At 45.9% G+C, this 16,314-nt stretch overlaps 2 protein-coding genes across 2 annotated transcripts; one reads left to right on the top strand and one right to left on the bottom strand.

Annotated features, from left to right (window-relative positions):
• Positions 1 to 9,410: 9,410 nt before the first annotated feature.
• Positions 9,411 to 11,266, top strand: LOC123103179 (translation initiation factor IF-2). The gene has a single exon (XM_044524677.1). The coding sequence runs from the start codon at positions 9,647 to 9,649 to the stop codon at positions 10,547 to 10,549; it is 903 nt and encodes a 300-aa protein (XP_044380612.1). The 5' UTR covers positions 9,411 to 9,646; the 3' UTR covers positions 10,550 to 11,266.
• A 1,570-nt stretch (positions 11,267 to 12,836) lies between these two features.
• LOC123103178 (biogenesis of lysosome-related organelles complex 1 subunit 1) lies at positions 12,837 to 14,329 on the bottom strand (the record flags this gene model as incomplete). The annotated part of the gene is given in 3 exon segments (XM_044524676.1): positions 12,837 to 13,274; positions 13,953 to 14,158; positions 14,253 to 14,329. Coding segments are annotated over 3 exon segments (373 nt in total), but the record flags the coding sequence as incomplete, so codon positions are not given.
• Between the last annotated feature and the right edge of the window lie 1,985 nt (positions 14,330 to 16,314).

Genomic DNA, 16,314 nt, shown 5'->3' with positions numbered 1-16,314 from the left:
GTCTGGGCTGCTTCATCCAACAATACCGTTGAATCATGAATCAACTATTGACGGCAAGCAATATGCATATACCCACGCCCACAACTCCTTTGTGTTCTACTCATGCATATAACATCTACGCATAGACCTGGCTCGGATGCCACTGTTGGGGAATGTAGTAATTTCAAAAAAAATCCTATGCACACGCAAGATCTATCATGGTGATGCATAGCAACGAGAGGGGAAGAGTGTTGTCCACGTACCCTCGTAGACCATAAGCGGAAGCATTTGGACAACGCGGTTGATGTAGTCGCACGTCTTCACGATCCGACCGATCCTAGTACCGAAAGTACAGCACCTTCGTGATCAGCACACGTTCATCTCGGTGACATCCCACGAACTCTCGATCCAGCTGAGTGTCGAGGGAGAGCTTCATCAGCACGACGGCGTGAAGACGGTGATGATTATGCTACCGGAACAAGGCTTCGCCTAAGCACTGCTACAATATGACCGAGGTGGATTATGGTGGAGGGGGGCACCGCACACGGCTAAGCGATCAATGATCAACTTGTGTGTCTATGGGGTGCCCTCCTCCCCCCATAAATAAAGGAGTGGAGGAGGGGGAGAGGGTCGGCTTCCTAGGCGTGCCCAAGGGGGGAGTCCTACTCCCGGTGGGAGTAGGATTCCCCCTTCCCTAGTTGGACTAGGAGAGGGAAGGAAGAGGGAGAAGGAGAGAAGGAAGGGGGCCGGCCCCCTCCCAATTCAGATTGGGCTTGGGGGGCATGCCCCCACCTTGGCCGCCTCCTCCTCCTTTCCACTATGGCCCATTAAGGCCCATTGACTCCCCGGTGGGTTCCGGTAACCCCCCGGTACTCCGGTATATGCCTGAACTCTCTCGAAACCTTTCCGATGTCCAAACATAGTAATCCAATATATCGATATTTATGTCTCGACCATTTCAAGACTCCTCGTCATGTCCGTGATCACATCCGGGACTCCAAACTACCTTCAGTACATCAAAACACATAAACTCATAATACCGATCGTCACCGAACGTTAAGCGTGCGGACCCTACGTGTTCGAGAACTATGTAGACATGACCGAGGCTCATCTCCGGTCAATAACCAATAGCGGAACCTGGATGCTCATATTGGTTCCTACATATTCTACGAAGATCTTTATCGGTCAAACCGCATAACAACATACGTTGTTCCCTTTGTCATCGGTATGTTACTTGCCCGAGATTCGATCGTCGGTATCTCAATACCTAGTTCAATCTCGTTACCGGAAAGTCTCTTTACTCGTTTCGTAATGCATCATCCCGTAACTAACTCATTAGTTACATTGCTTGCAAGGCTTATAGTGATGTGCATTACCGAGAGGGCCCAGAGATACCTCTCCGATACTCGGAGTGACAAATCCTAATCTCGATCTATGCCAACTCAACAAACACCATCAGAGACACCTGTAGAGCATCTTTATAGTCACCCAGTTACGTTGTGACGTTTGATAGAACACTAAGTGTTCCTCCGGTATTCGGGAGTTGCATGATCTCATAGTCATAGGAACATGTATAAGTTATGGAAAAAGCAATAGCAATAAACTAAACGATCATCGTGCTAAGCTAACGGATGGGTCAAGTCAATCACATCATTCTCTAATGATGTGATCCCGTTAATGAAGTGACAACTCATGTGCATTGTTAGGAAACATAACCATCCTTGATTCAACGAGCTAGTCAAGTAGAGGCATACTAGTGACACTCTGTTTGTCTATGTATTCACACATGTACTAAGTTTCCAGTTAATACAATTCTAGCATGAATAATAAACATTTATCATGATATAAGGAAATATAAATAACAACTTTATTATTGCTTCTAGGGCATCTTTCCTTCATACCCCATCTCATGTGATGATCGGACATGGCTTAGTTGATTTGGATCACGTGTCACTTAGATGACTTGAGGGATATCTATTTAAGTGGGAGTTCATTAGTAATTTAATTTTTTGAACTTAATTTATCATGAGCTTAGTCTTATCGTTTTTGCATATCTATGTTGTAGATCAATAGCTTGCGATATAGCTTCTCTATTTTTGATATGTGCCTAGAGAAAACTAAGTTGAAAGATGATAGTAGAAATGATACAGACTAGGTCTGTGATTTGAGAATTATCCTCATTGCTGCACAGACGAATTATGTCCTTGATGCAACGCTAGGTGATAGACCTATTGCAGGAGCAGATGCAGACATTATGAATGTTTGGCAAGCTCGATATGATGACTACTTAATATTTTAGTGCGCCATGCTTTACGACTTAGAACCGGGACTTGAAAAATGTTTTGAATGACACGGAGCATATGAGATGTTCCAAGAGTTCAAATTGGTATTTTAGTAGCATGCCCGTGTCGAGAGGTATGAGACCTCTGACGAGTACTTTGCCTACAAGATGGAGGAGAATAGCTCAGCCAGTGAGCATGTGCTCAGAATGTCTAAGTACTACAATCGCTTGAATCAAGTGGGAGTTAATCTTCCAGATAAGATAGTGATTGATAGAGTTCTCTAGTCACTATCACCAAGCTACTAGAACTTCGTGATGAACTATAATATGCAAGGGATGAATGAAACAATTCCTGAGCTCTTCGCAATGCTTAAGGCCGCAGAGGTAGAAGTCAGGAAAAGATTATCAAGTGTTGATGGTTAATAAGACCACAAGTTTCAAGGAAAAGGGCAAGAAAGGGACTTCAAGAAGAATGGCAAGCAAGTTGGCACTCCCAAGAAGAAGCCCAAAGCTAGACCCAAGCCTGAAACTGAGTGCTTCTACTGCAAAGGAAATGGTCACTGGAAGCGGAATTGCCCCAAATACTTGGCGGATAAGAAGGATAGCAAAGTGAACAAAGGTATATTTGATATACATGTTATTGATGTGTATTTTACTAGTGTTCGTAGTAACCCCTGGTATTTGATACCGGTTCAGTTGCTAAGATTAGTAACTTGAAACAGGACTTGCAGAATGAACAGAGACTAGTTAAGCACGAAGTGACGATGTATGTTGGAAGTGATTCCAAGGTTGATACGATCACCATCGCACACTCCCTCTAACTTCAGGATTAGTGTTGAACCTAAATAAATGTTATTTGGTGTTTGCGTTGAGCATGAATATAAATGGATCATATTTATTGCAATACGATTATTCATTTAAGTCAAAGAATAATTGTTGTTCTGTTTACATGAATAAAACCTTCTATGGTCATACACCCAAAGTGAATGGTTTATTGAATTTCGATCGTAGTGATACACATACTCATAATATTGATGCCAAAAGATGCAAAGTTAATAATCATATTGCAACATATTTGTGGCATTGTCGTTTAGGTCATATTGGTGTAAAGCGCATGAAGAAACTCCATGCGGATGGACTTTTGGAATCACTTGATTATGAATCATTTGATACTTGCGAACCATGCCTCATGGGCAATATGACTAAAACTCCGTTCTCCGGAACAATGGAGCGAGCTAATGACTTATTGGAAATAATACATACCGATGTATGCGTGTAAGGGCATATTTATCCCTAAGGTGTTTTGGTGATTGATGACAATGCTTTTGCGGACTAATCGTGTGCCTTGAGTATCCCAAACGTTTCATCGCTAGGCACAAGACGGTTTGGTGCCCCTCGAAGACTATTGAAGACGGCGTCTTTTCTATGTTTCTTTTTGGTGGATTTGAGTCGTAGGAAAGTCGTACTATTAAGAGGGGGTCCGCGTCAGAAAGGTTTGGGTGGAATCATCACGTACACGTTTTCTTCCTTGTCCCCTCCTTTCACCTGCACTTTGGAGCATCCTCGGTTGATCCGTTTTTCCCTTGTCTTGACTGCTGTTGGTGGGCTTGCGGTAGTACTGCTCCTTGTTGAGCGGTAGTACCGTAGGCACCCGCGATAGTACCGCACTTCGGCACGGTAGTACCGCAGGTGCCCACGGTAGTACCGCTCCTCTGGAGCCGCAGTACCGTGGCCCCCAGGCCAAGTACCTTTCCTTCGCGGTAGTAGGGGGATGTAATTTTTTACATCCGTGCCACTGCGGTAGTACCGCATTCATTGTGCGGTAGTACCGTACGCGGCCTGGAACAGCTGCCAGGAGGTAGTACCGCCCCTCTGCGGTAGTACTGTGTCGGATTTTTGCTTCTTCCGTTTACTAGCGGAAAGTAGGCACGGAAGTATCTTTATCCGCGCTCTTCTCAGGCTAGGGGTTTCCCGCCTTGCGGTAGTACCGCAAGGGGGAGCGGTAGTACCGCGCCCGCGGTAGTACCGCCCTCATCTCATTAGACATGAGTTGTCAATTTATGAACAGGATCACATCATTAGAGAATGATGTGATTGACTTGACCCATCCGTTAGCTTAGCACTATGATTGTTTAGTTTATTGCTATTGCTTTCTCCATAACTTATACATGTTCCTATGACTATGAGATTATGCAACTCTCGAATACCGGCGGAACTCTTAGTGTGCTATCAAACGTCACAACATAACTGGGTGACTATAAAGATGCTCTACAGGTGTCTCCGATGATGTTTGTTGAGTTGGCATAGATCGAGATTAAGATTTGTCACTCCGTGTATCGGAGAGGTATCTCTGGGCCCTCTCGGTAATGCACATCACTATAAGCCTTGCAAGCAATGTGACTAATGAGTTAGTTACAAGGTGATGTATTACGGAACGAGTAAAGAGACTTGCCGGTAACGATATTGAACTAGATATAAATATACCGACGATCAAATCTCGGGCAAGTAACATACCGATGGACAAAGGGAATTACGTATGTTGTCATAACGGTTTGATCGATAAAGATCTTCATAGAATATGTAGGAGCCAATATGGGCATCCAGGTTCCGCTATTGGTTATTGATCAGAGAGGTGTCTCGGTCATGTCTACATATTCTCGAACATGTAGGGTCCGCACGCTTAATGTTCGTTGACGATATAGTCTTATATGAGTTATATATTTTGGTGACCGGATGTTATTCGAAGTCTCGGATGAGATCACGGACATGATGTGGAGTCTCGAAATGGTCGAGACGTAAAGATTGATATATAGGACGATGGTATTTGGACACCGAAAGTGTTTCGAGACGTACCGGGAAGGAATCGGGTCATCGGAAGGGGTTCTGGGCACCCTTGGACAAGTTATGGCCCTTATGGGCCAAAGAAGGGGACAGACCAGACCACAAGGGGCTGGTGCACCCCCTCCCTTGTTTGGCCAGCCCCTATGAAAGGAAAAGGGGAGGGCTAGCCCTTCCTGCCTTTCCCTCTCATGGGAGAAAGGAAAAGGGGGGGGGGGGCGCCACCCTCCCCTGCCTTTCCTCGCACTCCAAATAAGGAAATGGGGCGCGGCTTGAGAGGGACCTCAAGTAGGATTCCTCCTACTTGGGCACCTCCTTTGGCTGCTCCTCCCTCCCTCCCACCTATATATATGTGGGAGGGGGCGCCTAGCACACAACAGACAATTACTTAGCCGTGTGTGGCGCCCCCATCCACCGTTTACTCCCTCGGTCATATTTTCGTAGTGCTTAGGCGAAGCCCTGCGGAGATCACTTCACCATCATCGTCATCATGTTGTTGTGCTGTCGGAACTCATCTACTACCTCTTCGTCTCGCTGGATCAAGAAGGCATAGGACGTCACCAAGCTGAACGTGTGCAGAACGCGGAGGTGCCGTGCGTTCGGTACTTGATTGGTTGGAGCGCGAAGAAGTTCGACTACATCAACTGTGTTGTTAAACGCTTCCGTATACGGTCTACGAGGGTACGTAGACACACTCTCCCCCTCTCATTTCTATGCATCTTCATGAATAGATCTTGCGTGTGCATAGAATTTTTTTTATTTTTCATCCAACGTTCGCCAACAGTCCCTCCTACCCCGCGCACGAAGACACCATGACCGTGTGCCACGCACCCGCGTCGTCCTCATCTATCGTGGTCGTCGCGTGCTCTGAAGGGTCGTGCTAGAACCGGCAACCAGCAGTGCTACGACCAACGACCGGAAGCGATGCAAGCCATGACAGGGGGAGATGCACCCACCGGCGGGGCGTGCTGCAACCGCCCACGAGGGAGCTGCAACCTGCGACGCGAAGGGCTATGATGGGTGCTCGGCGCCCGAGGGCGCTGGCACAAGCAGCCATTTTTGCTAGGCTTCTCTTTCGGAAGCACATTTAGTAGAAGGAAAATTTTGTGTAGGAAGGAAATATATTTTGAGATAAAAAAGTAATATTCAATAGAGGTCAAATTTAGTAGCTTCAGAAATTTATGGGATTTGCCTAACAAAAACAATTGTGCGATTTATACACATCATTTTGGGCTGTGCACAAGAACAATACAAGACGGTATTCGTTTGTATTGTTCTTGAGCACAAAAATGAAAAATCCAAGGAATATTACGCAGTACCGTCCTATTTCTCTTTGTAATGTAATTTACAAAATTTGTTCAAAAGTGTTGGCAAATCGACTCAGGGAAATTCTGGATGATATAATATCAGAAGAACAGAGTGCGTTTGTGCCGGGTAGACTTATCACTGATAATGTATTGACGGCTTACGAGTGCGTCCATGCAATGAAGAGAAAGAAAGGGAAGCAAGGATGATATGCTGTGAAGATTGATATGATGAAAGCGTATGACCGGGTGGAATGGTCGTACTTACAAGGCATAATGATCCAGCTAGGCTTCCAGGAGGAGTGGGTGTCTCTTGTGATGAAGTGTGTATGTTCTGTAAGTTTCCAAATCAAGGTGAATGGAGAGCTCCTCCCTCTGTTTCATCCTTCCCGAGGTATTAGGCAAGGGGACCCGATTTCACCTTATTTATTCTTGTTGTGTGGAGAAGGTCTATCTTACTTGCTGAAGAACTACGATGGGGGGTGGATTGATAGAGGAATTAAAGCGGGACTTAGGTCTCCGTGGATCTCACATCTGTTGTTCGTGGATGATTGCTTGGTTTTCATGAAAGCTGATTCGAGGAGTGCTAGCCGGTTGATTGAGATATTGGAGGTATTTAGTTTGGGGTCTGGCCAGCAAGCAAATAGGGTGAAAAGCTCGGTCTTTTTCAGCCCTAAGTGTGGAGCTTCTGTAAAAATGGGGGTGCGCAACATACTGAATATTCATAGAGAAGCTCTTTCCGAGAAATATCTTGGCCTCCCTACAGCCTCGGGACGACTCACAGAGCAGCATTTTATCCATATTGTTGAGAGGTCTGGGAGGAGTGTGCAAGGTTGGTGTGAAAGATTACTTTCTTATGCGGCCAAGGAAGTGCTACTCAAAGCGGTGATCCAAGCTCTCCCCACCTATTCGATGAGTTGCTTCAAGTTGACGAAAGGGTTATGTAAAAAATTGATAGTAGTTATGGCCAAGTATTGGTGGGCTGGATCTCTTGATAAGCGAGGGATGCATTGGCAGTCGTGGGAGAAGATGTTCATTTCCAAGTTCAGAGGCGGCATGGGTTTCCGGGACTTGCAATTATTCAACGATGCCATGCTGGCTAAACAGGCGTGGAGGCTTCTGATCAAGCCTGATAGCTTGTGTGCGAAAGTCCTAAAGGGACGCTATTACCCGGATGGGGATGTTTTGCAGGCTGGCTGCCCTGCGAGCTCATCGGCAACGTGGAAAGCTATATGTGTTGGCCCGGCTGCCCTTAAAAAGGGATTGGTTCGAAGAATTGGGAATGGTATGACTACTGAAGTTTGGCACGACAATTGGATATCGGGTACTGTCTCCTTAAAACCGATTACACGGTTATCCGAGACTCCGGTTCAAATTGTGGCCGATCTGCTACAGGAAGAAACAGGTGACTGGAATGTTAACCTTGTTCAACGAATGTTCGTTGCACGGGATGCAAATGCTATCCTAAGTATGCCTCGGCCAAGCTCCGATGTTGAAGATTTTTGGGCATGGGAGGCTGAGAAAAATGGAGTGTTCTCAGTTAAGTCTGCTTATAGACTGCTGATGGATCACAAACTTGCTCAGTTGAATGAGCCAAGTACGTCCCAGTATGGGGAGGCGAGTTGGAAGGCTCTGTGGAGTCTGCGGGTTCAGCCCAAAATCCGAGTCTTCTGGTGGAGGGCCATGAAAATTTTTCTGCCATCTTCGGCGGAGCTTCATCGAAGACATGTGGGAGAATCTGGTCATTGCCCTATGTGTGGCAATTCAGAAGAAACATTATTTCACGCACTAACGGAATGTGATCATGCATTGCTTTTTTGGAAGGAAGCTGGGAACTTCTTCAATGTGAAGCTGCCTCGGCTATATCCCTTGACATGGAGGCAAGATCTGCTGGACCCTGCTTTTCTGAAGAAGGACCATGCTACGGTTATTATTTCAGTGATGTGGGCAATCTGGAGCAATAGAAACAAGTACACGCATGGTGAAGCTCAGTACCAGCCGCTTAAATTAATGGAGTTAATACATGAGCTAATTACTTCACTTGATATCCCACGAGGAGAGCCAGCTGGACGGAATGTGACCAAGGAGTTGTGGAAAGCACCTATGCAGGGCTGGGTTAAACTCAACTGCGATGGCGCGACTAACCAGGCGACTGGAGATACGGGGACTGGAGTGGTGGCTCGGGATGATCGGGGGTCCTTATTTGCGAGATGCTCTAAATACACAGCAAAGGAGGATCCTTTTATAGCCGAAATCCTAGCTTGCCGGGATGCAGTGAAGCTAGCTATGGATAGATTATTATCTCATGTGATCGTGGAGACGGATTGTCGGTCCATTTATACTATGTGGACTCAAGGAGATGACAGGTCTGTAGGAGGCCAAGTTTTTAGAAAGATGCGTACTTATCTCTCATCCTTTCAGGGATTTGATCTAGTTTTTGTGCATTGGGAGGCCAACTCTGTGGCTCACCAATGTGCTAGGCATTCGCTCTCTTTACACAACTCTTGTATTATGGACGTAATCCCTGATTTCCTGATTGAGCATGTTCAATCAGAGATGATCCACTTGAATGAATAAATACGATGCAGTGGTTCTAAAAAAAAAAGAACAATACTCCCTCCGGTCCTTTTTAGTTCGCATATAAGATTTGTCTAAAGTCAAGACTCATGAACTTTGACCAACTTTATAAGAAAAAATATCAACATTCACAACGTGAAATCAATATTAGTAGATGCGTCATGACTTAAATTTTCATAACATATAACTTTGGCATAATAGATGCTAATATTTTTTATATAAATATGGTCAAGCTTTATGAAGTTTGACTTCAGTCAATTCTTATATGCAGAGTAAAAAGGACTGGAGGGAGTACAAACTAAGATTGATTTTTGTACCACCGAATTTCCCTAAAGCAAAATTGGCAATAAATTTTCTTTCTGTGTTGCACATCCTATTTTCTTTCCGTGTTCGGCGTCTAGGTTTTTAACTGAAGAAATCCTATTTGTGGACTGAGAAACTGAAGACGTTCCATTTGTTCTTCAGTTAAAAACGAATGAGCGCGTGAGATTGCCACGGCCGAGCTTGAGTTGGATCCCAGTTCAATTCAGCCGGCGACAGTCCCAATCCGAGTTCGGCAAGAATTAGGAGCTCTCCGCTGAATAAATGGGCAGCGGCGGTGGGAGCAGCAGCTCCAATTCGATCTGCTCGCCCACCTTCCCGATCTCCAGACCTAGACACGCCATCGATGGCGGCGAAGGTGCTCCAGCTCCGTAGCGCCGACGGCAAGGTGCTCGTCGCTCCGGCGTGGGACTATCGCCCGGCCGCCGCCCAAGCCCTCCCGCTGGAGATGCGGGTGCCCTCGCGCGCCCTCGAGAGGGTGCTCCAGTACTGGACCAAGCACAGCCTGGCCAAGGCCACCGGTGAGTCCCGGGAGTCCCTCGCCCGCTGGGACGCCAACTTCCAGCGCCGTCTCGAGGAAGACGGCCTCGCCAAGGAGGCCGCCGCAGCCGCCCAAGAACTCCGCCGCTACGGCGTCCACCATGGAGGGCGTCCCCGTCGCCACGCCACCACAGGCGCATCTGATGTCGCTGCTCCAGCCACCGCCACCCGTGCTGATCCCGTCCGTGCCTGGTGCCAACTCGTTCACCACCTCAAGGGTGTCAACCACGGAGAACCTAGCCCGGCGCCGACGGCGTCCATCGCTTTCCATGCCTCCGATATCGCCGTGGCCGCGCGCCCTGGGCCTGCCACCACCTTGCCGGCCGCTCCTGGTACTGAACCCGTTGGTGTCCGGTGCGCCATCCGTGCCCGTGGACGCCAGATGGCTGAAGACGAGGAGTCTGCTTGCCACCACCGCAAGCGCCCGACTTCCAAGGCTGCCAATGCTGCAGCGCCCGTGAAGAAGGTCTCTTGCCCCGTCGCTTCCAAGGCTTGCTCCTTCGTCGGCTCTACACCACTGCCTGCCCCTGCCACTGCTGTGAAGAAGATGACTCCAGCAGTTTCGACTTTGCGTGCAAGAAGGGGGATGGGGGAGCTCAGCTGCAAGGTTCCGAAGCAAAACCAATCGCCATTGCCTGTCACTGCTGTTGCAGCACCAAGGAAGCAACCAATTCCTTGCTTGAGTCCAGTGGTATTACGCCCTTGCTAGTCTTTTACTTTCCTAAACCATTCACACATGAGTTTCATTTAATCTTTGCATCTCTAGGTTCTGCACTTAATCACCAAGATTTCTAGTGTTCTTTGAATCCCTTTCAGTCATTAGTAATTTTACAAAAGTGTCAGCACAGTCTCCATCTAGCTAGGCAGCAAAAACCTTGTTAAAATGTGTACGACATAGTTACACTACATCCACACCTGGTCCTAAGTTAAGGGTTTAAGTAAATAAAGGGCATTTTTAATAATCAAAGTGAAGCAGATGAGCCTAAAAAGGAAACTCATGTACTGCAATTCCGGCACGAGACAGAGCGTAAAACGCACTCGCTGCAAAATGCAAAACGCCCGTTTGCTACCCGGCTTGTAGCAGGAAAAAGGAGTAGAATTGAACTTTGTCGATACACACAGTAATCTTGTGAGCTGCCTAGTGTTTGGAGACTGCTGACTCTCTTGTAAACTTAATCTTGGCTGAATTGGAATCTTAGGCATTGGCGTCTTGGCGAGTTAAAGTTGCAGTTTCTGACGAGTAACATTGGTTAGTGAACTCTTGTGTGTGTGCGGGTGAAGCTTTGAGCTAAGCAGGTCCTCAATGTACCGACTATCAAGTCCTTGATGTGCAGACTACCAAGTCATACTGTAATCAGTTTCAGATATGTATGAATGAAAAATTGTTGGCCTGAATTTGTGCAAAGCATTTGAGTAACTTTCTGTATATATGTTTGTTGTATGCATCTATGACTTCTTAAATCATTGTGGTGCTCTAGTCAGAAAAGTGTGCAGTTGTGCTCTGCTAGGCAAGTCCAACGCAGAGGTTCTGATACTGCTGGAAGTGAAACCACCGACTTGTGCAATTTCAAGTAGAAAATAAACATCTAACTTGATCTGCACGGCATAAAGTACAATCTTTGCAAGATCATATAATTCATGAGATGGAACTTACAAGGTCTAAATGGACACCAAATCGAAGCGACACATACAAAATTTGTCCAACTAACCTGATGGAAAAGTGTGTCCATTTTAAGGTCCAATTTCAAGGCATTGCTTGGAATCGCTGGATCTGATTGGTCAATTTTAAGGTTGATCAAAATTCACTCTGTACTTGTGAAAATATGATGCAACTGATGGTATGTCACATGATAAACCAATTTAGACTGTCAATTCACTCCCCCAACATATCCTATCATCAGCAAGATCCTATGTAAATGTCATCCAGCAGTCCATTGTTTATCTACAATTCAGAGAACAAGGCGGTTTACTACGTTGTTGATCTCATTATCATTTGCCGTCTCCTTGCTCACCAAAAGACAATTCCCTGCTACTCTTGCATGGGTAATGTACATGGTGAAGCTTCTCCCATCGCTAGCTCTGCTGCATTTTTCTGCGATGGTGAAACATAAGACCGCGGTCTCAAGATCTTTCTGAACTTCTTTCAGGTCTCCAAAAAAATCGTTCTGAACTCTGACGTGCAGTTGTTTTTATTCCATCAAAATCTGCCTACTCTTGCTTCAAAATCTGCTCCGATAGCAACTGTTGAGATTGTGATCATGACAGGATGTTTAGTAGACTAGCAGTATAGCTTTCGTAGTTCCCGGACATTACTGTCAAGGCGCGATCCACCTGCATCACCGGTGGCCCTGGCCAGGATCGCTGTTCTATGCGCCGCCGATGACACACTTGCCGCGTCTATGGCAGCTGCAGACGATGAGGACACTGTAGATCAAACTGAGGCCTAACAGGGCGATGTAGCTCTATGAGAGGATGACCGACGAAACATGGAAGACAAAGCAGGGTCGATGCGGAACATGTATATCACTCAAATGACTACATTCCTTTGTGTTGCATTTTCACTTGAGTCGGGAGAAAATTTCAGAAAGCACGCTAAGGTTCACAAATCGTCCACAGACCATCGTATGTATAGCACCTTCCTGAAGTAGCAGCAGAAATCAAATATTTATGTGTTCCCATTCTTCACCATAAGTCCCAAGGGTTTGTACGATTCAGACAAACCAGTACTTGAGCATGGCCTCGAGTCCGGGCCGCTGTGATTCCCATGCAGTTGCGGCTTGCTATATACTCAATCCTGTGCTATATACTGTAGCACAAGCAACCCTCAATCCTGTGCTATATATGTTGTGCCTTGTGTGTGCACGCTCCCCAATGCCAAGCTTACAATAATTTATTACTCTCGGTGAGCATCAAGGCCCTTGTCTGATTTCTTATGGGATTCGTACCTTCTATTTACACTTAATCAGAAAATTTATGGACGAAATCCCAGCAATTGATATCTTTCAGAATATATGTATATCATCAATATTCGAGAACTCGAGAATGCAAGGTAGCATTCCAGTACAAAAGTTGGTAGAGTAGGTTTTCTGAATGTGTACAAACACACCAGTTAATTGATTCTATACCAGAGAGATCACGACTGGAAAAAAAATCCAACGAAGAAGAGAACAGAGCGAACACTTTGTAGCATCATAGTGACTGAGAAATATTACAGATGGTACATTGATACCTTTACAGTCACAACCTATGATCTTCATCCAGTTTTCGGTCACGAAATTTCCTATATATATTAAAAAAAAGGAAGAAACGCTCAATAGCATCATAGTTGCAGGCGCTGGACAAAATCATGACCGATGAATGTTACGAATGGCTGCATTTATACTTTTACAGTCAAAATCCATGATCTTCATCCAGTTTTCAAAGTCTCCAATTTCCTATAAAAACAATCATGAATGGACGTTTTAGAAATACCGAGTGCTCATAGCTGCGAAAGGAATTATGGGTTTGTTCAGCACTGCACCCTTCGATTCATTTGGTATCTAGTTATCATCTCGAGCCTAGTGTTATCCACTGATGAAAATTTTGGGGCAAAAGAGCCAACCAGATAAAAAGAACCTATTTATGGCATTTCACCTTTCTAGATTCGTGCACTAATCAGTTTAAGGGTAGGATTTGGATTTAGTGCAGGCAAAGGTTATGTAAGGAAAACATTACGAGATACTCCCTCTGATCCAAATTAATTTTGTTTAATTTGGATCGGAGGGAGTATCAGCTACATTAAATTTATGTCTATTAGAATCTGCTGAAGAACTGACGCAACGAATATCATGGGTAATGTCAAACAAAAGAATCATCGGCTCAAAACAGAAAAGAATCATACATAGGATTATAAAACATACCATGGCAAATCCATTTTGCGAATAATAATAATGTTACAACGGATATCATGGGTAATGAGAAACAAAACAATTGTGCATAAGAATACTATTAAAACATTGTGAATTAGGCAAATCTATTTCGTAACAATAATAATACGTAATAATAATGTCAAAACCTGCGTATTAAACAAGAACACGAGAGAGAGATGGAGGGCAGCAGCAGAGCGCACACACCTTGAGGACCGAGTTGACCGCGTTGGTGGCGGCGAGCCACTGGTCGCTCTGCTTCCTGTACCGCGCGATGGTCCCGAGCAGCGCGCGGGCCTCGAGCTCGATGCGCTTCTCGTTGACGAAGAGCTCCTGCACCCCGCCGTCGACGGCCTCCACGAGATGACCGGCGACACGCGCCGCGCTCCGCAGGGCGTCCTTCTTCGCCCTCTCTGCGGCGCGTTGGGTGTGAGATAATTTAGCAAGAGAAGATTGGATTTGCTTGGCGGATTAGGAATTTTGAGTAGATCGTTGGTTGATCGTTACCGGTTTGTTGGCGCTGGCGGAGGGATTGGTGGTGGTGTTGCTGCATGATGTGGAGGAGCGCCGATTCCAGCTGCCCACCCGCCGCTGCTTTGGCTCCTTCCATCTTCTCCGATCTGAGCACTCTTTTTTTTCCTTTTCTTTTTTGAGACAACGGTCTGAGCTCTCGTCTTCCTCGTCCTGTCATCCGCCTGTACTCTCGGGCTCTCGGCCAGTTTGTTCTTTGCTACGGGCTACGGCCCATGTAACTATTTTTTGCGTTGGAATTTGGTTGTCTTTATATTCAACAAAAGTGCACCTGGCACAGTCCGCCATGAGGCTACCAACCAGGAATGGAGGTACGTTATGTGTCTAAGTCTCGGTCACTTGCAGCAAACAGGCTCGCTTAGCGCAAAGATGAGCCGGAAGATTAGAAAATCTAGAAACATGTTGAATACTAAAAGAGTTAAAACTAACAGACAGCCCGTCGACCTCCGGTAGCAGAGAAATCATTGTCTGAATGTGGTTAAATACTGAATGAAATAAACGCGGTATAAAATATGATGATCCAAATTAATTGATGCAGCCTCTATACAATGTTGAGAGATCCGAATTAATCGACGCATCCTCTATACAATGTAAAATGAGCATTCTATAGATGTTGTATCAGTCAATTCAGATAGCAGGGGATATAAGATTTACGGAAATGTTAGCTGGTGAACGTTCCCCAAGAGCCAAGAGCCAGTGAACCACGATCGAACCGTAGGTCACTTTTGCACGAATCTTAAAGCTTTGCCAGGTGCCATGTTAGTTTGTCCGAACAGTTCGATGGGAACGTGGTTTGGAGCGAACTCCCTCGTCACCCACCACCCGCACAACACGCTATCTCTCTCAAATGGCAGAGAACAAGAGGAAATCATCTCAAATAAATTGCAGCGGATAACTAGCTTGGTTTACAAGGACGCAACCCAAAGTCCCAAACCATGAAACTTGTGAACCTAGGTAGAATCACAAGAGAGAACCACAAGGATCCTATATGAATTGAGAACAGGCCCTCCAATCCACACACACGAGATAACACTCAACGATACTAGTGCTCACAGCACACCACAACCTCACCGGCTGTCTACAAACATAAACTCAGAAATTTCATCCCCCTTCACATGGAACAGCTGGGGAGTACTTATACTTGAAGCACCTACTAGTTGGGTGTGAAAACAACTCAAAATGAAGGGTAAATTCGTGAGCCCCAAGCTGCAGCAGGACCAAACTTGTTGAGCCTCGCGCTATAATTAATTTCTGGACAACTTGCATGGAAACTTACATAACTTTTCACTCAAGACCTCAAATGATGCATTTTTTTAATGAAAGATGACTTCAAAGACCGGATCCGGCTTGCCTGCTCCCTTCCCATGCTCCCATCCGTGCTCCCACTCCATCCTATGGCTGCCTTTTTCTCTTTTTTCTTTCTAATCTAATTATCTCCCCCCTGATTTTAAGAGGATGGGGCCGGGCCTTATTTTGTTCCAATCAAATCATGCCACGTATGCGGGAGCACGGATGGGCGCACGCCGAGGGAGCAGGCAAGTCTCGTCCTCAAAGACCATCTTTTCCAGCCTCTAAAATGTGCTAGACCGTTCTAGAATTAATTAGGTTTAGGTGGGAAGTTGTAGCTGGAAATCCGATGTGTCATTTCTCCCAAATAGGCACCGGAAGCTTCCCCACTAAGATAATGATTTTGCCCATGTCTTTCTTTGGCCGCTCTAATGGTTTAACATTTCTGCTAGCATGAACCTCAATCTTTGATGCCTTGGTCATGATCTGGTCCACATCAGCCTGTCAGTTTCTTCTCCCCATTTCCCCCTTCTCATTGTTTTGCTCTCTCGGACGCAGCGATTCCGCTGAGCGGCGGCGGCGCATTCCCCACAAAGTGAGGTTCTTGTCGGTGAAGATTTCGTCCACCACGGGAAGAGCTTCTGCTAGCATTGAGGTGCGTCCGTAGGTCGCCGAGGTGCCCGCGCGCGACTGATTTTCGTTCACTGTGGTGTTTTTGTTGGGTAATCGCGATGTTTGTCCATGATGAAAG

This window comes from Triticum aestivum, chromosome 5A (assembly GCF_018294505.1).
Source record: "Triticum aestivum cultivar Chinese Spring chromosome 5A, IWGSC CS RefSeq v2.1, whole genome shotgun sequence".
In the NCBI taxonomy this organism is placed as follows: domain Eukaryota; kingdom Viridiplantae; phylum Streptophyta; class Magnoliopsida; order Poales; family Poaceae; genus Triticum; species Triticum aestivum.
This window is presented reverse-complemented; position numbering and strand designations above follow the sequence as displayed.